The sequence below is a fragment of the Pipistrellus hanaki genome, assembly GCF_964339955.1.
Source record: "Pipistrellus hanaki genome assembly, chromosome: 4".
Lineage (NCBI taxonomy): Eukaryota > Metazoa > Chordata > Mammalia > Chiroptera > Vespertilionidae > Pipistrellus > Pipistrellus hanaki.
In genome coordinates this window covers 38,177,376-38,204,859 of record NC_140506.1, presented here as the reverse complement: position 1 = coordinate 38,204,859, position 27,484 = coordinate 38,177,376, and the positions used below count along the sequence as shown (strand labels likewise).

The window sequence follows — 27,484 nt, the reverse complement described above, 5'->3', positions numbered from 1 at the left end:
CTCTTACCACCCAACCGAACGATCAATTCTGATGTCTACATTGAACAACTAACGAAATTAAACAATGCAGTTGAAGAAAAGCGGCCCGAATTGACAAATCGAAAAGGTGTTGTATTCCATCATGACAATGCAAGGCCACACACATCTTTGGTCACTCGGCAAAAATTAATGGAGCTTGGTTGGGATGTTTTGCCACATCCACCATATAGTCCTGACCTTGCACCATCTGATTACTTTTTGTTTCGATCTTTACAAAACTCCTTGAATGGTAAAAATTTCAATAATGATGATGATGTCAAATCGTACCTGATTCAGTTTTTTGCTAATAAAAACCAGAAGTTTTTTGAAAGTGGGATTATGATGCTGCCTGAAAGATGGCAAAAGGTCATTGATCAAAATGGGCAATACATTACAGAATAAAGTTATTTAGTTCCATGAAAAAATTGTCTTTGATTTTCTTTAAAAAATCCGCAATTACTTAGCTGCCGACCCAATATATTCATTATTAATACCTCACTAAGAATTTTTAATTTAAGAATTAATCACCTTGTGTTATTTTCTGATTCAGTCAGTAATTTGTGTTCAGTTCCATATCAATTTGTATGATTTGGGAGAAAATTCTGAAATTTTCCAAAAGAAGCAAGTATAATAGATGCTGGTTCAGAAAACAAAATTAATACTCTATGAAAACATTAATACACTGTGAAAATATGTATTACTACATATAGATATAGCAGCTAATAATGAAGTTTTATTCAAGTAAAATAATTTGATCTGTATGTCTGAAGACAAACTGTCCAAACTTTAGTAATGTATTAGCATCACATTGTTGTTTCTTTTGATTTCTTTACAATTATAATAGTTTGTATAAGAAGTATTTTCTTTTTTTTCTAGAGTTATTTTAACACTTATGACTACTCAGTCTGTATACAAGAGAAAATGAGTTTGGGGAATACTTGATATATTTTTTACAGTGCTATCTAGCTTTCTCCATCATTTCAGTAAGAAAAGACCATGGTTTTGGGACTTTCCAGATCCAACACTTGCCCTACTCTTTCTATATTTATTAGACAGAGAAACCATCTATCGGGTCTAGTAATAATTAATGTCATTTAAAAACATTCGTTTAAAATCTTGCTTGGCGTTGACTTGTATTGACATAACCTTCAAACACGTGGTATCTACAGAACGTGTGAAGTGCAATTAACAAGTTTTGCTTGAAAAAGTTTGTGTTTGGTTTGGTTTTTGTTGCAAAACTAGAGCTAAGAAGATGGCGGATGAAGAGCATATTCGGCACTGCATGCTTTACGAGTTCCAATTAGGAAGAAAAGCAAGTGAGGCTGCAAAAAACATCTGTAGTGCTCTTGGTCAAGATGCAGTTAGCGCCAGAAAATGCCAGCGTTGGTTTGAGAAATTTCGCGAGGGAAATTTTTCGTTAGATGACAAGAGTGGTCGAGGCCGTGTGTCCAATTTTGATCAAGAAGCTCTTCAAGCTCTTTTGGTGCAAAATCCTCAAATTACCCAACAAGAGCTTGCGACAACTTTAAATTGTTCACAAAAAACAATTTCCAATCAGTTGCGTGCACTTGGCAAAGTCCAAAAGTTTGGAAAATGGGTTCCTCATGAGTTGACCGACAATAACCGTAATCAAAGAGTCACAATTTGCAGTTCGCTCCTCTCTCGTCAAAACTGTTTGCCGTTTTTAGAGCAAATTGTTACCGGAGATGAAGAATGGGTTGTTGTATGTTAATTTGAAAAGGCGGCCTCAATGGTTGGACAAAAATGCTCCGCAGCCCACGCCAAAACCTGACTTGCATGCGAAAAAAGTGATGTTGTGTGTTTGGTGGAATTTTAAAGAAATTCTTCATTATGAACTTTTACCATCTAACCAAACCATTACAAGTGCAGTGTATAGTGCCCAATTGGAAAGGTTAGCCCAAGCTTTAAGAGAAAAAGAACCCGTGCTGATTAATCGGAAGGGTGTAATTCTTCACCACGATAACGCACGACCGCATACTGAAAGAATCACTGCTGAAAAACTGCGCCAGTTGGAATGGGAAATTCTCCCTCAACCTGCATATTCTCCTGATATTGCCCCTTCCGATTACCATTTGTTTCGTTCTTTGCAAAACTTTCTTCTTGGAAAAAAATTTAATAATGAAGAATGCCTCAAAAATGCATTGACCGAATTTTTTGCATCAAAATCACAAGAATTTTACAACAGAGGGATTAAAATGCTTCCTGAGCGTTGGGCACAAGTAGTAGAAAACAACGGCAACTATACTGTTGATTAAATTTTGTTGTATTGTTTAAATAAATTCGATTTAAAAAAGTATTAGAAAACGACATTAATTATTACTATACCTAATATACTAATAAAAGGATATTATGCTAATTCTATACTAATAAAAGGGTAATATGCAAATTAGACCAGACATCTTCGGGACTCCTTCGGGACTCCTTGGCGGGGCCAAGGCAGGGGGCGATCAGGCAGGCAGGGGAGGGCAGTTAGGGGCAATCAGGTCGGCAGGGGGGAGCAGTTAGGGGGTAAGCATGCTGGGAGGGGAGCAGTTAGGGGCGATCAGACCAGCAGGCAAAGGCAGTTAAGTGCAGTCAGTCAGTCAGGCAGGCAGGCAGGCAAGGGGTTAGGAGGCAGTGGTCCTGGATTATGAGTGGGATGTCTGACTGCCGATTTAGGCCCGACATCCCCTGAGGGGTTCTGGATTGGAGAGGATAAAGACTGGGCTAAGGGACATGCCCTCCCATTCAAGAATTTTGTGCACTGGTGCCTCTAGAACAAATATAATTGTGGATTCAGTATGGCATTTGTTTCTGAAAAACTGACTAATTTCTATGTTAAATGTTTGAGAAAATATTGCATATTGTGAAGCTTAATCATTGAAAATAATCCTCGAAGTATAATAGTTTTCTACATTTTATTATCAAGAGTACAGTTTAGAAACAAAATTAGTACAGTTTAGAAATACAGGGAGAAGCAAAGTAAGTTTATATTGTTTATATGGAAAATAATACAATAACTAATAAATAACAATAATAAACTCTGTGGTTCGTATATTCTCAACCGTAAACCTGTTTTTATCCCACCTTATACTTTGCAAAGACAGCTCTAAATTTGTTTTGTTTTTTAACATATCAGAATTTATGCTTTTAAAAAAATAGATGAGTTGTTAAAGAGAAAAACTTAGTGTTGGTTATAATAAGCTGGTTTAGATACTTCATGTACAGCACTATGGACTCAACACAGAAAAGAAGTATACTGCTCTATTGTTTCAAGTATATTTCTAAAATTTTTAAATAACAGTGCAAAGAGGAGTTACATAACCACATGCCTGAACCAAATAAGATTATAGTAGAATTACAGTGTGTGATACTTCACTTTATACCACTTAGGACAAATTTTCACTAATAAAATACTTTTTTCCTGAACCTACTTGTTTCTAATATCGACTTATAGAACTACTAAATTTGCAGTACAATTAAAAGTAGAAACAGTATATTAAAAAGGGGTAGATTGATTTTTTTCTTTCAGACTAGCTTAGAATATTAAATACTGTGTCCTACGAAACTATAATTTTTACTTCCTTAAATCAAAGGAACTCCCCTCAACTCTATATTTCTTTCTATTGAATTCAATCCTGACTTTATATTACATGCCAGTACTTAGTCCTAAACAGGGTCACAGAAACATATGAACATACCTATATTCACTAACCAGATATCATTTAAGCATCCACCTATAATCAACCCAATAATGCAGTTATTTAAATGACTATATCACCAGAAATACTGAAAACTTCAGAGAGAGGAAAAAAGAATATTTTGAATCACTATCAATTAGACTGATTCAATCTACTACATTATCAGAGCTTTTAAATATTTCTAAACTATTAAACATTTCAAGTCATAAAACATGATATATAACCTATACTATTTTTATTTTTAGAAGTAAATTTAATGTAGAATTCAAATGGTAATTTAGAAATATTTCCCCAAAACATTTCATCTTTTAATATAGACAGACCCTAAACTAAATCTTTTATTATCTTTTTCTACCATAATTTGCTTGCCATGTGAAAATCTGTTACTGTCACTCATTAAAGTATAAAATAAGATATAAAAGATGGATATTTCACAAAAGAATGGAAGAACAGATATGGGGCTTAATTTGATCTAAAATAGATTTGATAATTTACAATAATCTTTTCACTATAAAGCTGAGATTCTAACTCCACATTAGTAAGAGGTTTGCTTCTTTTCTTCAGTAGTGATAATGAACAGCTATCCATCTATTAGCTCTCATTTGCCTTTTTTTTTTTTTTTTGTGTGTGTGTGTGTGTCAAAGTATTTTGAGATGATTGATTAAATTGAAAGTGTAGTCTTCCGCAACATTACAAAGAAAAATTTAAGTCTAACAAAGTCTAAATTATGGGTCTGATATGGCTGCACATATACTTCATCTAGTCAAATTAAGTGAACAAATATATATAGTTTTGTTTTATTATTAATAGTTGGAAAGCAAACAAAAAGAAAACTTTGTTAGGGATTTGAAACCTCTTAAACAGAGAGAAAATTTTATTCTAATCCTAGAGTTTTGTTTTGACTGGCTCTTTGCCTGACTCTTTAAATGCTGGTGTCCATCAGGGCTTCTTTCATTTCTCTTGTAATGCTAGAGCACCTATATCAGGCCTCAATACTCTTATTTTACAAAAATAATACTTTCTCCAGCTCTAACCTTCTTACTAGGCCCCAGGCGAATATTTATCACTATTAGAAACTACAACCAGATGTGCTATAGGCATTCCTGCACCTACATTTCCAAGACTCAATTTAATATATTCTGTCTATAGTCAAATTATTAAAATCACTCCTTTGTATATCCCAACTCTCTCACCTGCTCTTACTGTACTGAACTTCCTTGGATGAAACACAACCATAATTAAATCTTGTCTACTATCCTTTTCCATGGAGTTAAACATGGCTGAAGGAAAATATGTAACCCTGCTGACCTTTAATTCATGATCACTTTAAATTCATTATGTCCTAGCTCAAAGGACCCTATAGTCTACTACACATCAATCATACTTTATTTTCATAGTTTCTTTACTCTTCTGCATGACAATTCATATCTTCTCCTCACTTCTCAAATTTCCTCTCATAACCAGTCCCAGCTGCTATTCATGCTTCACTTCACTAAAAAAAACAAAAAACAAAACCCAAAGCAATCAAAAGATAATTCCCACTAGCTCCTACCAAATATATTCATCTGTATACATGTACATGTTCAGTTTTTTCTTATTATTAACTATCTGTGTTTCTATTCCACTTTGTTATAGATTCCAACTCTTCTTGACTCAAACAAGTATGTATACTGTTTAACTTTCTTTATCTGATATCATCCATTTTGTCATCAAGATAGGTTATTTCTCATTTCTAAAAACAAAACCAAAAACTCAACTCCACTTAATCCTTCAATTTCTACTCAATTTTTCGGCTCCCCTTTACAAGTATGTAAACTCCTCTAGAGTTTATATACACTAACCTATCTGTATCTGATTCTCCTATTCTTTCTTAAGCCCGCTCCAATAATGCTTTTTATCCCCATTATTCCACAGAAACTGCTCGTCAAAGGCCCAATGAGTGGTCTCCATGTGGACCAATGCACCAATGATCAGCTTTCAGTCCTCATTTTGAACATATCAAAGAATGTGACAGATAATCACTCCCTTCTCTTCAAAACATTTTTCTCCCTTGGATTTCAAGACACTACATTCTACTGGCTTACCTCCTGATTCTTCATTTTTAGACTCTATTAGTTCCTTCTCATCCCTAATCTCATTTTCATTTCATCTTTGTATTATGAAATTTTTCAAAGAGATAAACTGAAAAGCATAAAATTAAAAAACAAATCAAAAGTTGTTAAGATTTTGCCCCATTTGCTTGTGTACACAAATGTTTTAAACGGAACCATCTGTTAAGCTGTAGATATAACAAAACTTCATTCTTTTTTCCTTTGGCATTCATCTCTTAAGAATAAGACCATTCTCCTTTATAATACCTACAGCATCTAGACATTAACAGTAATTCAAATGCCCCTCCATACTACAATGTAAGTTCCATGAAGACAAGCATTCATGCCAGTTTTGAGTCATCATCTCTCTTTTGTTAAATGCTATATCCCCAGTGCATAAAAAATAGCTTGGTATACAGTAGGCATTCAATGATTTATTAAATAAAATGAGTGGAAAAAAAGACAGAACAAAAAAAGATTTAAGGATTGGGTCTTGTAATTCCCCCGACCCCCCCCCCCCCTTTTTTTTTTTACAATGTATGTGTTTAAGTATGTAGATATGTATTTTTAATTAAACAGATAGACTAGCAATAAAATGTGATTAGGCAATCAGGAAATAAAGACTATAAAATAAAACCCAGCTGGTATGGCTCATTAGTTGAGCATCTACCCATGCACAAGGAAGTAACGGTTCAATTTCCAGTCAGAGCACATACTTGCCTGGGTTGCAGGCTTGACCCCAGTATGGGCAGCTGATCAATGATTCTTTCTCATCTCTCTCCCTCTCCCTTCCTCTCTCTGAAATCAATAAAAACATATTTTTTAAAAATACAAAAATAAAATTCATAGACTCTCCAATATTTATGAGTCTAGATTCCCTGAGTCACCTAATTCTTTTCCCCCCTGATTTTGTCAGTTCCCTTTTCCCAGGTACAGTTTTAGAAGTCTGATTTCATTATAAGATTTTCAGCAGCAAAGTTTAGGAGAAAGTTATGGGTGAACTAGGTAAAAACATCTTAGTAATTTTTTCAATGGCCACATAAAATATCTGCAACATTTATGCCGTATACTCAAGCATCTCTTAAAAGGCACTTAATTCTGTCTTCAAGTATAGAGAATTTTTTAACTGAATATTTCAAAATTCAGAAGATATTCTTACAAACATTTCTAACAGCTATCAGAATTTTAACAGCACCTAGTTCATCACCATGACTGCATTCTTGGCTGTGCTCCCTACAGTCAAATTTCTGAAAATATCTGGTATGAAACAATAATGCACTTGACAAATGCTCTATATGATGAAAGAGTAGAGGAAGATGGCTTGTAAATCATATATCATCATGATAACAAATGCATACAAAAGTTCAAAACCCTTTTCAAGCATCAGCATCCTAGCCAGTTTCATTTGGCACAGCAAGCTAGTTTCTGTCAATGCTAAACTAAAACACAAATGAAACAACTACCATCTTGTTTCAGTCCAACAAAGCAGCGATTTTCAAGGTGTTTGTACGTAGGTGCTCTAAACCATACACATGGCAGAAATGTAACTTTCTCCTATGTGTATCCTTTTCCTTCTACACAAACTTCTCCCAATCCTTAATTTATGTGACATAACAGATGATGCCAAAATGGTCTAACAAATGAGAGTGTGTTTTGTAGTCAGACATGAATTTGAATCCCAGTTTTCTCATTATCTGCTGTATTGACACAAGCAGGTTCACAAATTCCCCCTAAGCTTGACAGGGGGTTATTTTAAGGATTAAATGAAATAATACATGTGAAATCACTGAGCATACTCGACACTAGATAAAGAAATATTCACTAAATATTAGCTATTTTGTTACTGCAATAGCTGAACTCGAGTAACCTTTACAGTTTATGTCCTATGTTTCATATAGTCTTAAATCTTTCTTCATCTTTATATTAATGAAGGTTCCTTCCTTTTTGTCCTTGTTGTCTGCACTTATATTTAGGTCATTTTTAACCTGGTCTAGCATAACTTCATTCTTACTGAACTCTTTTCTTCCAGCACTTTTCCTACTCCTTTTCTTAACCTTAATCAGCAATTTTAGTAATCTTAAGGATCTTTGAATCAGGTCTACAATCTTACTTTTTGCTTCAAAATTTATTTATTTATAAATATTTGTCAAATACCCACTATCTGACACTTAACTAAGTAGTGGAGAAACAACTTTAACTAAGCAGGTTCAAACAGTCCAGTATAAGCTTTACTTTGAGAAATTTAAAAAACATTTTATCTTTCATGCCCTAGGTTTCAAATCATTGTATATAAGTCAATTTTCTTTAAAGTTACTACATCATAGCACATAAGACATTGTGGTAAAGTATCATAGTTAAGAGAGTGAATTTTGGAATCAAAATTATTTTAAATACTCCCCTTATAAGTTGTGTGATCTTAGTACAAGTTTCTTAACCTCTTTATATGCCTCACTGGTAAAATGGGCATAATACTAGTATAATACCATCTTACATGGTGATAATGTAAACTGAATGAGATAATACATATAACCTGTTTAGAATGTTTACCCCACCTAGTAATAGCAATAAATTACTCTTACTACTATTATCCCCTCTCCAAACCTCTTCAGTGTGGGATTCTGGGATCACTGTATTTCTCTAATTTTTTATAACTCCTAAGTCCTTTCTTCCTCTCCTTCTTGCTTTCCTAAATTGATCAGAAGAGCTGCAAACAACCCCTAATCATATTCTATGAACTGAGAACTCTTGAACAATACTTAGTTTCTAATAATTAATCTTTAGATATTAAATTTTATAAATTATACATTTCTGAACAAGTTTACAGCACTGCAGTTGATAAAAATAAACTTTTAACCAAATTTGTAGCATTCACTTATATAAAAATGAATAAATACAATTTGAGGTTTCACTTACTCAAATTCCGTAGCATAATACTTAAGAAAGCCCAGTAAGAGGTCCCCAAGATTTGATTCATTCTTTGAGAGGTAAGGAGGAACATTACATGGAACTTGATGTACAAGGTGCAGTTGTATAGCAGGACTAAAAGATTCCTGTCAGGAAAAAAAAGGGGGTGAAATGTAAAGCCATTTAAAACATACAATAAAAAATAAAATTAAATTTTTTTAAATAAAACATATACTAAAAACTTTATGCTGATCTAAATAAAGTGCTCTGAAAATGAGAGAAGAAATTTTTTTTATGTTGGCATTTTGGAAATTTGAAGATTTTCTTACACTTAAGTTTACCAGTGTTTGAAGTAGGCCAGAAAGTATCTGAAAATCTAAGATAATCTAATCCTTAGCTGAGATATAACAAACAATGGATCTGTATGCTAACAAAGATTTTCTAACTCGTAAATAAAATCTTATTGTACATGCCAAACTCCATGCAATAACATACAGATTTCTTTACAAATGAATCTCCTTTTTAATTATTTCTATAAGAAGCAGTTGCACTTTATAAAGGTTATATCAAACACCAGGTAAAAGAGCTCTTTCTAACTGCCAGTTAAAATTTCTCTCAAAGGCCATAAAAATAACTTTAACAAATGAATAATACCTATAGCAATTAAAAAATTTTTATTTTGTAACTTAGAGGGAAGATAAGATAGACATCCAACATCAATTGAACTTGAAAGGACAAAGAGGGCAGGGAACAGAAGGAAGGAAAATACCAGCAAGCAAAGTTTTACCACAAAATTCTTAAGGGAAGTTATCATTTGCTTGTAATCCAGGACCAAACAGCACACTTCTTAGAAAGAATACTAATTGGTACTTATTCTTTTTGCCTATGGTATGCCATTCATTTTTATATTTAATTTTTCCTCTAATAGCAGCAAGTTCTGGCTCTAAAACACACTAAATGAACTATACAGCTTCAGGATATATATATATATATATCTGTATGCCTGAAAATAAAAGAATTTAGTAACTAATCTTGTTTTTCACTGCTAAATATAAATTCCAATTGTGCAACTGACTGCTTGCCCTAATCCAGGATCTGGAAAAGTGGGGAAAGGACAGCTGATTATTAAAACAATTGACAAGTGAAAAAGAAAATGTTTCCTAAGGTAGTTTGCATAGTGCCCTCAAAAAGGGTTTTCTATACTCCCCTTGGCCATCAAAATAGAAATTTTTTTCAAAAAAGCAATTGGTTAAGGCAGCAGAATGACCACTACACTTAACGTTCCCAACGCTAACAAATCAATCTTGGGTTTATTGATATCGATTAAATTAGTAATGTTTAAATAACTCAAGACAACTGCATTGTAATAGAGAGAGAATTGGGACATTGCATCTATTTAATGGTAGTCATCAAAAATAATCACTAAAAAACAAAGCAGCGAGAAAATCTTAAGCTTCCCTCCTCTACCACATTATTTATAATTCTATCAATAATTTTTAACCACCAGAAAATTATTCTATCAGGAAAAAGAAAACTCTACTCCAAAAACACAATTCATAAAGTTGGGATTGCTAACCTTTACACTTCCCCTTCCACTTCTAACCTATTAGCATTACAAGTAGATATACTAATTTTTTTTAGACTAGGGGAGAATAAGAAAGCCCCAATTTATAATAAAGAGTAAAAGCAGAAGGAAGAGCAGGTATACTGCCTCTACCATCTTTTGTCTCTTATTATGTGTAAAAAATTGGACTTAGGACATTACTTAAAATTGTAAAATTTAAATATTAGTTTCTGGCAAATTAAAGACAAAGGTATAACAAGTTCAAGTGACAAGGAAAATAAAAGTGGGTCACTGTTTAATACTTTCAGCTCTGAAAGCTACTAATTTTGATTTCTAGCACCTAGCATAGTAAGCATACAATTTATGAACTGATGCTAAAATATAAGTTATTTTCTTACCTGAAGTTTAACACAGTTTAGACTTCCTTTCAATTTTTTATTTTATTCAATAATTTAAAGAAAAGTATCAGCAATTGTGAGATTAAAACTGAAGTTGTGAGACCTAGTCTACTAAAATGATTGAATGACCTTGAACCAATTTGGCCAGTCTCTTAAGCTCCACTGTTCTTTTTCACAGTCATATACAAAAGGGCCATGTTATACATACTGAAGAAGAAATGTAAATAAACAAACAAACAAACAAATGAATATCAAAGTCCAAAAGAAGCTACAAGTACTAGTAAATAGGAATTTCATGCAACCTTAAAAAATTCCCACTTTTGGTTCACATTACTGAAAAATTCTCTGCATTAAGAAAAATTTCATCTAAGTTTTTTTCAAAAACAGATATCCCCCATTGCAGTTATACTACTTTGGACATGATAAGGGTGGGTAGAATTTACACTAACATATTAGGAAGCACATAAAGAGCCAAAAGGAAAAAAGGCATCCTTAAAATTATAACCTAAATTCATGGGGAAAAAACTTAACTCATACAATATACAGTAATATCTATTTTTATTTTATTTATTGATTTTTAGAGAGATGGGGGTTGAGGGGGAAGAAACATAGATTTGTTCCATCATTACAATGTATTCACTGGTTGATTCTTGTATGTGCCCTGACCAAGGACTGAACCTACAACCTTGGCATATCAGGATGATGCTATAATCAACTTAGTTACCTAGACAGCATTATAACATCTACTAGAGGCCCAGCACAGAAAATTCATGGGGGGATCCCGCAGCCTAGCCTGTGCCCTCTCGCAGTCTAGGAGCCCTTGGGGGTAGGGTGGGGAAGTGGATGTCCAACTAACACAGAGGCAGGAGAGGCTCCCACCACCGCTGTTGCACTCGCCAGCCATCAGCCCGGCTCAGGGCTTCTGGTTGAGTGGTGCTCCCCCTGCGGGAGCGCACTGACCACCAGGGGGCAGCTCCTGTGTTTAAGCATCTGCTCCCTGGTGGTCAGTGCATTTCATAGCAACCAGTCGTTCCATTATTGGGTCTATTTGCATATTGGCCTTTTATTATATAAGATTTTGGATTACTACTGTTTCATTTTTTTAATGTAGAAAGGACTTTTTATTTGTTTTTTAAATATATATATATATATATATATATATATATATATATATATATATTGTATATACACACACACTTTTTTTTTTTTTACAGAGAGGAAGAAAGGATAGAGAGTTGGAAACATCAATGAGAGTTAGAAACATTGATCAGCTGCCTCCTGCACACTCCCTACTGAGTATGTGCCCGCAACCAAGGTACATGCCCTTGACTGGAATCAAACCTGGGACCCTTGAGTCTACTCTATTCACTGAGCCAAATTGCAAAGGCTGTTTGTTTTTTATGTGGGGGTTTTCTTTTCTTTCTTTTTTTTTTATTGAAAAGACATTTGTATTACTTTTTGAAATGTATTTTTATTTATTTCAGAGAGAAAAAAGAGAGAAATAGAAACATCAATGATGAGAGAGAATCACTGATCAGCTGCCTCCTGCACACCCCCTACTGGGGATCAAGCCCGCAACCTGGGCATGTGCTGTTGCCTGGAATCGAACCTGGGACCCTTCAGTCCATAGGCCGACACTCCATCTGCTGAGCCAAACTAGCTAGGGCTGTATAACTTTTTAAGGTTATATCTTATTTTGGGCTTCTCATAACCAAATGTATAATGAATCAATTCAAAATGATATTTAACACGTTAAGCGCCCAGCCTGTTTTGTCTTCCAGGTGGAAAGTATAGTGTCAGTCATCAAAGATTTACATGGTGCTTAATGTGTTAAATGCTCTTATTTTTAACAATACATAGTTTCCATTTCTCTTCAATCAATGCCAAGATAAGGAAAAATTTTAAAAGCAACCCCTTGAAAAACAACTGAAAAGTTCCACTCTTTTGTCAATACAATTGTCTGACAATATGGCAAAAACATCTCCTGCCATATTCTATTACTCAGGGGTTCCCTCAGCCCGGCCTGCCCGCTCACAGTCCAGGAGCCCTCAGGGGCAGGAGGTGACCCAGTGATCAGAAGGTGACGCCCCCATCACACCTCTGCTGCTGCGACTGCCAGTAGCACAATACTCAACCAGCCCTGGTTACCTGAGCCTCAGGCAGCCCTGGGCTGCTCCGCAGCCACCATCCAAGGCTTGCCTGTGCCTCAGGCCAGCCCTGAGTGGCTGGGGGGCCGAGGGGACTGGGGAACTCTGGGGGCAGGCGCACAGAATGGCCAGACCCGCCTGGGGGCAGCCAGCGGTGCCGCACACCTGCCGCCCCAGGGGGCTGAGCGCCACCATCTTGTGGCTGTGGGTACCACCATCTTGTGGCTGTGGGTACCACCATCTTTGAGGGCGTGGGAGTCAATTAGCGTATTCCCTCCTTATTGGCTATGGTGCCGCCATCTTTGTGAGGGCATGACAGTCAATTACCATATTCCCTCTTTATTAGATAGGATCGGAGGCTGTGCCCATAATTTCTTATTTCATCTTCTAAGTCTGAAATCTGGACAATTAAAGATCTTCTGGAATAAATTAGACTGGCTAAACTTTTACTTGGCAACTTTTCCTTAAAAAAAAATGTGTAGACGTAAAGAGTAAGTAGATACAGAGTAAGTAGAGTTTTGCATGAAAAAGAAAAATCTAAATAATATACTGAAGTTCTACCACACTTTCTTTATTATATACGGGTCACCACCAATCTGGTGATGTATGTTAGAAAGCTGATCAATAAATTTGTTACATTATATCAGATTTTAGTGAGATTTTTAAAGTTTTGAAATCAATATAAATAAGTATTTAACATAAAGTATGAGTGCTATAATAAGGTGATTAGGGCATAAGCTTTGGAGTCAGACCACTTAAGTCTGAAACCTTGTTCTTCTATTATATGAAGTTACCCAGCTTTGCAAAGATTCTTCATCTATAATATAAAGAAAATGGTACTCATAGGGTTATTTTAATGATTAAGTAACATAATGTATATAAAGCTTAGCAGCAATAGTATTACCTAAATATTCATAATTTAATATATGCCAGGCATCATCATTATTTTAACTGTCCATTTATATAATAATGCAGTATGGTTAGGTCCTAAAACTTATAATGTATTATTTCAAAATTAACTTCCTATGCTTTTAAAAATTTAAGTAATGTCAACTTTAAAATAATAGTTTTAGTATCATTTTATTTTTCAATATATTTTAGAGAGGAAGGGAGAAAGATAGAAACATCAATGATGAGAATCATTTGTGCCCCCACTGGGAATCGAACCATCCTAGATCAATGCCTAACAACTGAACCATGTCAACCACGTTTCATTGTCAGTTTTAAAAAAAATCTTTACCAAAATGTTTTGTCTTTTCAAAGTTATTCAAGTGAAAGCATGTTTCATTTTTCATGTTTAAAAGCATACCCTAGTACTATTGGTAACTCATTATGGTTCTTCATAATAGTAGAATTTTTTTTTTTAAAGGAGGAAAATAAGATATACAAATGCCAAAAGGTGGTTGTTATAAATGTGTCCTCTAGAAGATGACCCACCACAAACCAGAAGGTCCTTCTACAGCAAAACAAACCTTTCATTTACCCAGCATCTTGCATGTATGTATTGCAATTATTGCAATAACTGAGGTTCAAAAATAAGATCAGTTCTTTTCAATATCAAGAATTAAATTATATTTAAATTTAGGTTCTACGTCAAGTGTATTTATTATATATTGTGATACATACAAAATAATTAAGTTCTTTGAATGCTGACCACTAAAGCTAGATACTATGTCTTACTTTGTAATATGACTATTTAGTAAGTTTAAAAAACAAGTAAAAATTATGTGGGTTCTGTGGGCTGGTTAAACATTCTAAACAAGTAGCTTAAATAATATTTTCAAATAAAACCAGGAACAAGGCTGACAATGGAAGAAAACAAAAATAGTAGGACTATAAAACAAGGTAACAGAGAATTCTGGAAAGAACACAAAAAATGGAAGAAACAAAAGTATTCACATACATTGCAAATATGTACATTACCAAGGCTTTCTCCAAACACAAACTGAGAACATAATAAACTTTTTCTAGTAGTTACACTTTATTTCTTAAGTATTTCCAAATTGCTTTGACAGGATTCTTATTACACACAAGGATAGAGTACTATTGTTACCTTTTTTGCTGTATTACTTAATAAAATCAAATGAAAGATACAATGATTATCCGATTGTTCAATTTCTTAACTTCCCCCCTCTGCTTTCAAAATATACATACATTGGACTGAAAACTTCTGAGTTAACTAACTAAAGAAATGCTATAAAACTGTATTTTAAGAAACTAATTTAACTCCCATTAGGGATAATCATGAGTTTCATGCACAAAATTCCACCATTAAAAAAATGACCAGATTGTCTGCCAATAACAAAATAAATTATCAGTCTTCTGAAAAAGTATATTTTTAATGTTCAAATGGCCAATGCCTCAGCCTATAGAGAAAATGTTATCAATACTTAGAAGATTATGTAACTATTACTACTGTTATATTTACATTAACATTACATAAATAGTCCCCATATGCTGGTCACAATATGTATTATAATAATTTATAAGAAACACTTACTGGGTATATTTTTTGGATGGATGGAAGGATGGGTTCAGGTAGGGCTATAAGAAAAAAAGTTTAAAGCTTCCATGATTCATGTAATTCATTTTACAAAACAGTAATTTGTCAGCTAAGACCCTCAGATATGAAACTATAAGGGTTTCTGCTAAAAGTCAACAGTTTCCATATATTTTGTGAAGTTAATTCTGATTTCTAAAAATTTTAATTCAGAATATATTTAAGTTGGCAATCTAAGGTTTGTTAATAAACTGTGCATACTTTAATGTAAACCAATGTTCCTTATGTGGTTTTAGAAGAAGCCATCAATAAATAGACACACATCATTTGATCCAACATCAGACACGCACACAAAATAAGCAAGACAAGAATTGTTCTACAGATATTAAATGGACACTGTTAAGATGAATGTAACTATCAAAAAAAATTTTAAGTACAGTCCAATGATACAGTCCAACAACGGTTCCATAATAATTATGCCTTCTTTATTTAATTTCTTCTAACAAACAATAACTCTAAAATTAAGATAGTTTCTGGAAACTGATCTACTGAACAAAAAAAACTGAAAGAAAATCTTCAACTTCATTACTTAATTTTTAAAAGAAAGCCTCAGCAAATTTTAGGAATCTAAATCAGGAGATATGAACCAACATTCTATAAATAAAATTTCATGCACAGGAATTATCTTCATATGTTACTATATTTTTAATTGTCATTCTTCAGCCTTCAATAGCTTTACCCAAATCCAACCTTACTAAATTCATTAACAGTAATTTCACATCATTATACAGTAAGTTCCTAATAGTCACAACATAACAAATAACTAATACATAATGTTTTATGTCACAATACAAATATATGTATATATTTCATTAAGAATAAAGACCAATAAAGCATCATGATAAACTATGATAATTTAAGAATTAGAAATACGTTGTATATAATTAAATAAACTTAGTAATAATCTTTAATTCGCTTTCAAGTGGATATTTAGCAAAAACATTTTAAAATGACATCTGGAATACATTTATATACATATAATCAACCATGATGGTCAACAGATCTCCAACTATAATTACAAATGTATAAATTTCTATCACATAGTATTTAAATTTCCCTTCCCAAGTTGAAAATTGGAACAGAATACTCTAGAATGTGACTGGGAATATCAGAAAAAACTTACTCACTCATTACTTACCAAAATCACTTAGAAAACAAGGTTACATCTTTCCCCAGAGGTATTCAAATGCACAAAATTCTAAAAGACCCTACAAATAAACTCAAGCCCTAGTCACTTTAATTCTAAAAGTCTCTATATTTATATAACATTTTCATGGCTTTCTAATAATTGTTATATATTGGAAAATCTTACTAGAAATTAGTTTTCTTAGTTAAAAACCTAAATTCCTTTCCTACTGTATTCTCATAATAAATTAAAACTGTAATTTAAAAAAGGATAAAGAAAAGGTTACAGAGAATATTTTTTAAGTTTATTTCATTCTAGAATTATAATTAGAATGCTAGGAGAGTAATACAAATACTAACCACTGGTTTAAGGTCTTTTCATAGACAAAGAGTAATTTGGAAGCTTTTGGGGGCAGAAATATCATTCTGTCTGACAAATATAGATTTAAAAACACTAGTCATGACAGAAGCAATTAGTGTACTGTAGCAGTCATTTCTACATATGTAGTCTATTACTGACTATTGAAATTCATTCTAGGAAGTATTTTTAATCTTTTCAACCTTTCTACATAATATTTCCTTTATCTGTTCCTGGCAGAAAAAAATATTAAAGCACTTAAAAAGTTAATGGTAACTTAAAAGTCATCTAATCTAATTATTGATACATCTAATGTATCAATGGGAATATTAAGGCCAGAGAGGTAGAATAACATGGCCAAAATAATAAACACTAGTTCATTATGGTAGACCTTGAACTGCTCAATACAACTTGCAGACTCTTGTGTGAAACAAAAGCAACTATTTATTTCAATGCCTCTAATTACTTCTAGCAAGGAATGGCTTAAGTTTGCCAAAGGACAGAGTTGCTGATGTCCTTTAACAAAGACCTAGAACCTAGATATCGTTGATGATAGTACATTAATTACAAATCAACTCAGTAAATGGGACCACTCTGTCAATAATAAAATATGTTTAACAAAATCTAAACCAAATTTCATTACACTAGTAAAATACTATGTTTAAATTTTCAACTTCCTTACAAAATCACATGGGCTATCTGTGATTAAAGTACATTTTTCTAAAGAAGAACATCAAATTAAAAAGTATAATGTAACACATTAAGAGTGAAAAAATAGGGCACGTATGGATGTTCATTCATGTTAAATGCTTTAGTCAATTCTAGTTTTTAAATCACAACTAAAACTAAAAAATCATGAATAGACAGTAGGTGGTGATATGAGGTTTGTCATATTATTCTTTATATTTTATAAGAAATATTTCTTATCTCTTCAAGTTTTAATAACTGTGAATTGTACAGAGTTCACTAAAAAAGCATCAAAAGTACCCTGGCCAGTGTGGCTCTGTGGTAGAGCATCAGCCCGGAACTAAAGGGTCGAGAGTTCAATTCCCAGTACAATGTACCTGGTTGGGGGCGTGTGGAAGCCAACCAATCAATGTGTCTCTCACACACCAATGTTTCTCTCCCCCAAACCTCCACATCCTCCCTTCCACTGTCTCTAAAAATCAATGGAAAAAATATCCTCAGGTGAGGATTAACAATAACAAAAAAGCCTCAAAAGTAATTGGTATTTTAGAATGAACTGCAAAATTGGACACAAAATAATTAGTGATCTATGAAGTAGTATCTAAAACAGCTAATATCATGTTTCAAATCCTACTATAGAGGAGCAAATCAGTCATCAAATTAATGTATATCTCAGATTATTCAGCAGTAAAAATACATATATAATAATTAGCTTGAATTTTTTTCTGATAAGTGATTCATAAAACTTTGACCCATTTAACTATTTTAAATCTCACCAAATTAAAAAAAAATCACCTGATTTCATCATTCAAATAAAAACACTCTTATTTAATATATATTCTAAAACATCTACAATTACAGTCACATATAAAGGACACAACTCCTGCTGTCCATAAGTAATCTGATAAATTTTTGGCACATACCTTTTCAATATTTGTTATACATATGAGTATATACATACAAACTCAAATATAATATAAAAAAAATTTTAATCCTCACCTGAGGATATTTAGAGAGTGGAAAGGGGCGGGAGGGGGATACATAACATGACATACATATACAACATGACACCAAATTTATTTAAAAAATAGTGACTAGCCCTGGCTGGTGTAGCTCTGTGATTAGAGCATTGGTTAATGCACCAAAGGGTCATGGGTTTGATTACTGGGGGGGAGGGGGGGGGAGGGGTGAGAAAGAAACATTGATGTGAGAGAGACAGATCAATTGGCTGCTCCAGCACCAGCTCTGACCAGAGCCTGGGATCGAACCTCCAATCCAGGTATGTGGCCTTGACCAGGAATCAAACCCATGACCCTTTGGTGCAAAACCAATGCTCTAACGGCAGAGCTACACCAGCCGGGGCTAGTCACTATTTTTTAAATAAATTTGGTGTCATGTTGTATATGTATGTCATGTTGTGTATCCTGAATCTTTTCTTATATCAGTAAACATCTAAAAAACATGATTTTTAGTAGCTGTGTATATTTCACATTGGGATATACTATAATTAATTTAATCATCCACATTCCTAAAAACTTAGTATATTTCTAATGTTTTACTATTTCAATACTATGAAAAATGGCCTTATAAATAAATCCATGCAAGCATCCCTGATTATTACTTTACAATAAATTCCTAGAAATAGAACTACTAAGTCAAAGGATAGGAACATAAATACTACAACATCACTTTCTAAACTGTGGCAGAAACAATAACTCAAAACAGATCAGATTCTAGACATCCTAGTAAATAGTCTTCTATTATAATAACATCAAGTTTTCATCCTATTTCCATACCAGCTCACAGGGAATAAATGCTTCTTTGACCAACAGGAAAATAATTTCATTCCAATTTCAAGTAAAAAAATAAAAAACATGATGAATGGTGTGAGAGTTTATTTTTATAGGCCTTCTGAACATTCATTCATCTGCCTAAAGAAAACTGTTCCACAATACAGTGGTGAAAAGTTCTTTGAATACAAAAGTGAATACAGAAAACTGAGGAAAAAACAAAAGCACCGTGAAACTGCATTTTAATGCTTTCCAGGGAGCAACATTTCTAAAACAAGTGTTCAAAGCAACGAAACAGAAAATATGGTCTATGGACCTAAGATGTAAATGTTTAAAACAATACTATTTGAAGTAGGGTCAATAGGAAAGACACCATAATAAAGTTTAGCTGCATTTCCGTTTTAAAAATTGGGGAAAACCCATAATACTTACTTTGTAAGTAGTGCAAAACCATCAATACAAGACTATAGCTGTTTAAAGTACCACGACTGGCATCATTTATATCATGGTGACTTGCCCACTTCTTAATCACCAGTACTAATGGACGAACTCGATTTTCAACTGAAAGTAAAATTAAAACTTAAAAATTGTAAGAAGACATTATAGTTTCTTTGAACGTTTCCATAATTTCCCAGCTCCATGCTATCATAATAATAAAAAGAGTACCGCCTCCCTGTGTATTAAACAGTGTTCACCATAAATGTATCTTACTTCTAAAGCATAGCTAGCTTTTTAAAAACTGCTAATTATTAAAATTCATCTTATTGACCTTTAATTTTGGTAGTATGTTAATTTTAGTGAAGCAATATATTTTACATATAATAGGACATTATAAACACAATTAAAGAGATGTCAGTATTTACTGTAAACATCTTTAAAAAAAACAAAAGAATGACAAAAAAGCTGATAATTATTTAGAACTAAACAAAAACTTACGATATGCGTAAGTTCGAAGAAGGAATGTGTTTCTTATTCCAACAATATTGTTTACATTCAAGTCGAATTCCACACAACTATAAAAAGAAATAGAAAAACTTTAGCTCAAGTACAAATTAAATTACCTCACTAATAAATGAATGTATATCCAACTATGTAAAAACAGCATAGGCCCAAGACCATAAAATGAAGCACTAAAGAAATAAGAATTTAATGTACTCAGTATATCATTTGAATATGATTTAGTGTGTTTTAAAAATATAAAACGGAATTATTACTGTTGAAAAGATTCATAATATCTTGGTAAAACTTCAATTATCCTTTAATAGAAGAAATTTAAAGTTTAACAATCCAATCTTTTCCAGACCTCCCCAAAAAAGTGACCAAAAACATTTCTAGACAAGTTATCCCACTAAGGTACACATTCTCAATTATTTTGAAATTAGAGCAGTCTTTGATATTTAAAAAGCAGAAACAAAGAAGAGGCAAACAATAAAAAAATAAAAGCTTTGTCTATATATTCCCTTAAAAAAAATTGGTAAATTATAATATCACTAGAGGCCTGGTGCATGATTTCATGCACCAGTGGGGTCCCTCAGCCTGGCCTGCTGGATCAGGCAGAAAGTGACTCTCTGACATTCTCCAAGGGATCCCAGATTGTGAGAGGGTACAGTCCAGGCCAATGGATCCCACCGATGTACAATGGGGGTTGGAGAGGGACATGGGAGGTTGGCCAGCTGGGGAGGGACAACAGGCAGGCTCCAGGGCACGTCCAGCCCATCTCACTTAGTCAGACCCCAGCAGCAAGCTAATCTACCACTCGGAGAGTCTGCCCCCTGGTGGTCAGTGCACGTCATAGGAAGCAGTTGAGCAGCCTTAACATATTATTAGCATATTACCCTTTGGTTGAACCAATGACCAGACATTTCGCATATTAGACTTTTATTGCATAGGATGCCAAAGACACTTCTTTGAAAGTAAAGATATGCAATTTATAATTTAGAAAAAGGGACAATATTAATGAGATCTATAAAAAATGACTATACTCAAAATATAAGATTACTTAATGTATAAGAGTTTTTCTATGAGGCTTCTGGTTAAGATGGAAGTATAACTAATTGTGGTACTCACCTCCTCCCACAATCACATTAGAATTACAAGTAAACTACAGAACAACCATCATTCAGTACTGACTGAACGAAGTCCTACAACTAGGGCACTGAAGAAGCCAAATCAAGACTAGTAAGAGGTTTTCTCTCTCATAGATGTTTCTGTCTATCTCTCCCTTCCTCTCTGTAAAAAGATCAATAAAATGTATTTTTTAAAAAGACTAGTAAGAGGGGTGGAGATGTAGAATGAGCTGATACCACTCCCATATGTGGCAGAAAAAAATCAGGAGTGATATGTCAGCTGCAGAGGTACCCCCTTCAGGAGTGAGAAGTCCCAGCCCCACACTAGGCCTCCCCCCGCCAATCCCAGGGTCCCAGTGCTGGGAAAAATAGTTCCTATAACTTCTGGCTGTAAAAACCAGCAGGTACTCAGGTGGAAGGAAGGCTGCTAGAGTTCAAGGAAGTTCCTTTTAAAGGGTCCATGCATGGACTTACTTGGACTCACTCCTTCTGAGATGCAGCACTGGGCAGCAGCTTGAGAGGCACCAAGGGACATATGGGGAGGAAATGAATTGTTTGGCATCAGGGCAAGAGCTGGAGGGGCAGCTTTCCCCCAGAAAGAAGTGCTGGCAGAAGCCAGTGTTCCTTTGATAAGCCCTATCCCCACAAAACCAGCAAGCAGGAGCCATTTCTGAGTCTCCATCAATCTATCACTAACTAGACTGTAAAAATGACAGTATGAAAGCTGAAATAAAAAGGCAAAGTATCATACTGGTTAACCTCAGCTGGAAATGTGTGCATTGGGTGACTAAAAATTTTTTTGAACTTGCACATGTCTATGAATTGGTAAAAGAATTAATTTAGGGGAATGAGGGATTACAAAATAAATTTCATCAAGAAGAATTTGCAGCCAAAATCGGTTTGGCCCAGTGGATAGAGTGTTGGCCTGCGGACTGAAAGGTCCCAGGTTCGATTCTAGTCAAGGGCATGTGCCTTGATGGAAGGCACATCCTGGATGGGGGGTGTGCAGGAGGCAGCTAATCGATGTTTCTCTCCCATCAATGTTTCTAACTCTCTGTCCCTCTCCCTTCCTCTCTGTAAAAAATCAATAAAATATATATTTTAAAAAATCAATTAAGTAAAAAAAAAAAAAAAGAATTTGCAAATATGGAATCCATGAATAATGAAGATTATTATATGTGTATATACTTACACTTATATTTCAATATTACTTTTATAAAACTGAGCTAGAAAAACCTAACTTATCAGAATCCTATCTATTTTTCAGAAAATAACAAACCATTTTTTAATCAAGTTAAGTCAACATCTAATATTTACATCTCACAGTCAGATATTATCTAAAAAATTCTAATTCCAATACCCTTATGAAATCCAGAACCCAGGAAGGTATAATATACAGATTTTCAAAAAACCCTTTGACACATAAAATTTCATCAATTAAGATATGTTCTTAATACATTAATTACATTTCCAAAAGGCAAGTAATCATTAAAAAAATATGAAACATAAATATGTATATATTCTTTAAAATTGGGTAATCTCAAATACTCAAAATTTGAAGCAGAATAACTAAATACAGTTAACCATAAGAAATTGGTCAGACCATTTTCAAAAATTATTTCAAAGACTCAAGTGAATTTCAAAAACTGATGAAGACAAAGCTATTATGTTATAGTAACATTTCTTAATTATCTACATCAAAAGAATATCTAAAAATTATTTAAAGCAACTGAAAAAAAGGGAATTCAGTAATTATTTACCTGACTTTATCCCTGAACTTCACAATTGGCACTTTTGCTCGAATCAGCTGAGGTCTCTCAATGTAGCCACCTAAAGGATAAAAAGATAATGTCAGTATCTGCAAATATTTAACAAATTCATAGTGTATCAATGCATAATTTTTTAAAAATAGGATTTTACTAAGCTAAAATCATTTAAGAAAACATAGTCTTTGAGAAAGAAAGCAAAGAAAGGACATTGTAGAATTCTCCTAAGATGGAATTTCCAATACCATCTAGAGGGCTTTATATTCAGGTGTTTTCAGAAATATGGTCTAATGTTCAATAACATTGATAACACAGTTCACCAGAGCATTTTAAACATGAAAACTATCTAAGCTAGCAGCAGTGGGATAGCTAAATTCTGGTCCAGCACATGGCAAGATGTCATGGCAGTCATAAATAGCATATGTACAGAATCTTTAAATGTGGAAATGCTTGCAACATGACACATGGAATGGTGACACATTCAAACAAGTATGACCTCTAAGGGGAGAAACACATATCTACATATTTTTTTATTCCATCAAAGTTTAAAAGAATTTTTTTTCCTGAGTTCAAAGTAATTTATCATTCATCATAGAAATTTGGGAAATGCAGACATATATAAATAAGAAACACTGCAAACTTTCCCAAATGATCAATTTCCTAATGTTTTAACTAAAGAAAATTTAACACCAGATTTTTTAAAAACAAAAAATTTCTCTGCCCAGGCTGGTGGGGTTCAGTTGGTTGGCACTGTCCTGTGCACCAAAAGTTGTCCATTTGATTCCCAGTCAGGGCACATGCAGGTTTGATCCCAGGTACGAGGTGTGCAGGGGCTGCTGATAGATGTTTCACTCTCTAGTCGATGTTTCTCTCTCCCTCTCCTTTTATTGACTCTCTAAGAATCAATAAAAAGTTTTATTAAAAATTTGTTATAATGCTTTATCATCAAAATCATAAAATATAATAAGCTTCAAATAGAATTTATATGTAAGAATTCAGTGAAATTTAGTGAAAAATAAGGACTTCAAGTTCCAAATACAAGTTCTAATACCAACAAAAACCAACTATACTTCTGCAAGTTACTGATCCCATAGTCACCTGTCTTCTTAACTATTAAAAGCCACAAAAAGGGGGAGGGGGAAAAGGCAACTTTCATTTGAGTTAGATGATCTCTAAGGTCCCTTCCATATTTATATAAAATAACATTGACCATCAACAATTTTGCTTTCTGTTGGAGTAATTCATTTGTGTTTCATGTTCAGTGATCATATTTTTAAAATCTGATGTCATAAATTTTATGTCATTGCAAAACAGATGAAATTCTCTCCCTCACCTGAATAAGACTTTATCTGCATCACTCTCATGGCTTTAGAGATTTTGCATTACTGCTGTTTATAGTCCATGCTTAGCTTTCCTAACCATTCTCTCGTATAACCTTTTGAGAAAAAGAACTGAAGCTTATATATCCGAGTTCTCCACTGCATTCAGTGATATTTGTAAGTGAATTCAATAAAGAATTGTTGAATAAATGGTTATTCTTAATCAAAACTAAAAGGGAATTCATTGGGGGGGGGGGGGGGGGGTAAGGGTCCACATAATTCCTATCCTGACTGAAAATTAAACAATTTTTACCAGAAAATAAAGTGAGAGAGACATTTTAAGTAAATAGTTAATGTCAGATGACATATGAACTTGAGGCATATCCGACTTACAAAGTCTAGTACAGAAGTGTTTATGGACTAAGGTGAGTATATGCCGTGCTTCAGTCTTCTGATTTACCTGAAAAAAACACTGAAAAGTTAAAAATAAAGTGTTTTTTCATTATCTTTCTTAACTTAGTGTTTTATTTTCTTAATGTATCTCAACAAAGAGAAAGCATATAAAGTATACTTTTCTTTGGAGTTATTTTTTAATATAGACTAAATTGCATCATAGGAAAAGTCAAAGTTTATGTTGTCTTTCACATCACAATTTCTAAGTCAATTACTGATTTTAAACCTAACGGAAATTTTTAAAAGAGAGATTGAAAGAGCCATATATGCCATGTTTTCCTTTAGTATAAATGTACAAAAAGCAATGTTCTCCAAGAAAAATAAACATAATTTTAACTTTCTATAAAATGCTTTATTTCCCCATCTAGATTAAGGATAAAGTTCAAATCTATGGTGTCTCAGTACAAGCTGTGACATGATTTAGACATGTGAATAAGACTGAAAGGTTAGTGGGATGTGCCTGAGTATAGTATTATTACATGAGAGAAAGTGTTAAAACTCTAGTGTAGTCTACTACTTTTATTATTTCTGAGTTTTTTTAAGTCTCCTTTGTATGATTTCAAAGCCTAAAATAAAGTTTCTTTCTTGAAATAAATCTCTTTCTGATTTGCAGTAAATAGAAGCCAATTTTATTAGTGGAATAATAGGAATAGTTAAAATATATATTACCATCCAATAGATTTTTCCTATCTTTTTCTTGTCTTTTTAAAGGGGTAGACTATAAGAAAGCCTTTTAAATTACACTGAAATTAATTTAATTACAAAAGGATCTCAGCATATTAAAGAGGCTGCTTCAGGTTAGCAATTACTGTACTGTTGTATTAGAATATACAAGAGTATTAGTTAAAAGAAAATTCAAATAAACCTAATACTAAACAAAATTTAATAAAAATAAAAGAAATAAAGCCAAAATGTCAGAAGAAATATATCACAATAGCTTTATTTTAAATTTCAGTGAAACCACTCTTTTTGTATTCTCAAATGAGAACTCCAAACCCCGTAACATTTTCAAGGTAGTAAAAAAAGATTGAAAATTGAACCACTGAAAACTCATATGGAAGGAAAATATATCAAGAAGATAATACTGCCCTAACTGGTTTAGCTCAATGGGTAGAGCATCGGCCTGTGGAATGAAGAGTCCTGGGTTCAATTCCAGTCAAGGACATGTACCTTAGTTGCAGGCACATCCCCAGGTGTGCAGGAGGCAGCTAATCAATGTTTCTGTCATCAATGTTTCTAACTCTCTCTCCCTCTCCCTTCCTCTCTGTAAAAAAAACACAACACAATAATATATACATACATATATTATATATATTTCATTATTATTATTATTATTATTATTATTATTATTATTAAAGAAGATAATACTGCTCTACCTGGTTTGAGGACCCCTGGGATAGAACATCAGTCAGCCTGTGGACTGAAGGGTCCCAGGTTCCATTCCAGTCAAGGGCACATACCTGGGATGCAGGCTCAATCCCCAGTAGGGGCATGCAGGAGGCAGTCAATAAATGACTCCCTCTCATTATTGATGTTTCTATCTTTCTCTCCCTCTCCCTTCCTCTCTCTAAAAATAAAAATAAATAAATAAATAAATAAAAAATACTGACATATGCTCTTCTTTGCTGCATCCAAGTAACATACCTAACCCAATGATTGTTTAAAAGAGGCAGAGCTCTTTAAAAATAGTGAAGCCATCTTGCTTTAACAACTTAAAAATAAATTAATGCTAAAATTCCTGTTATGCTTATTGTACCAACAACTTAAAAAGAAAAAGTAGGTAGTATTTCCTGGGTTCCTTGAATTACTATATACAAAGAATCCAAAGAATTAAAATATTTTCCTCAATGATTTTTATATAAAATTTCTTAAATTACTTAATATGAGAATAAATGTTTTACTTACTGGTTCATCTTTAAGAACTAGACATAAATCACCATCACTGCTCCGGGTACCAAATCCATTCAATGAGGACCCAACCAAAAAAATTCTGCTTTCTAGAGAAACAGAAGAGAATTATAATATATTATTTCTAATTTGAAACAGAAATTCATATATATATATAATGGGCATGAAAAACAGGGAAACATACGTGGAAATAATAGCTGAATTTCTCTCTGCAGTTGTGCTCTACAGAGTTCTTTCTTCTTTAAATCACTTACTTGCTGCTGACATGCTTCAAATAACTCCAGTATCTGCTGACTCAACTTTAATCCACCACAAAAAGTAAAAAAAATTTGTTCAGAAATGTGTAATTACCACAGTAAGAAGTATGAAACAATACTAACAGTATTTAATATTTTAAAGATGAATACATATTTTCTCCTTAACACTTTATAATCAAAACTACTATTACCTAAGTAACAATGGTTACTTAGTAACTGAAGTAGTTACTAACTTTTAAAAGGTTACTAACTTTTAAAAGGTATCACAAGTCACAGACAATTCATATATATGATGGATTATTATTCAGCTACAAAAAAGGCATGTTCTACTCAATCCAAGACATTAGATATTTTTTATACTTTTAATACATTA

General features: G+C 33.3%; 2 protein-coding genes across 6 annotated transcripts in view; one reads left to right on the top strand and one right to left on the bottom strand.

Annotated features, from left to right (window-relative positions):
* The window catches only part of HOMER1 (homer scaffold protein 1), a gene marked incomplete at its 5' end in the record, with an annotated part of 446,553 nt that overhangs the window by 267,326 nt on the left and 151,743 nt on the right, over nucleotides 1–27,484 (top strand). The window lies entirely within an intron of this gene.
* Nucleotides 1–27,484, bottom strand: part of TENT2 (terminal nucleotidyltransferase 2) — a 46,131-nt gene that overhangs the window by 6,507 nt on the left and 12,140 nt on the right. For 2 of the 5 annotated variants that reach the window (XR_014794822.1, XM_084881316.1), the window contains exons 5-11: nucleotides 27,039–27,153; nucleotides 26,852–26,943; nucleotides 24,887–24,965; nucleotides 23,169–23,238; nucleotides 20,279–20,355; nucleotides 15,323–15,366; nucleotides 8,723–8,859 (exon numbers count right to left, since the gene is read on the bottom strand). Coding sequence is in view for 4 of the 5 variants with exons in the window: in XM_084881316.1 (XP_084737442.1) it covers nucleotides 8,723–8,859; nucleotides 15,323–15,366; nucleotides 20,279–20,355; nucleotides 23,169–23,238; nucleotides 24,887–24,965; nucleotides 26,852–26,943; nucleotides 27,039–27,153 (614 nt within the window). In the remaining variant the exon portion in view is untranslated. Of the gene's footprint in view, nucleotides 1–8,722; nucleotides 8,860–15,322; nucleotides 15,367–19,774; nucleotides 19,904–20,278; nucleotides 20,356–23,168; nucleotides 23,239–24,886; nucleotides 24,966–26,851; nucleotides 26,944–27,038; nucleotides 27,154–27,484 lie in introns of all 5 variants that reach the window. The other 3 variants (XM_084881314.1, XM_084881315.1, XM_084881317.1) reach the window with 3 other exon arrangements.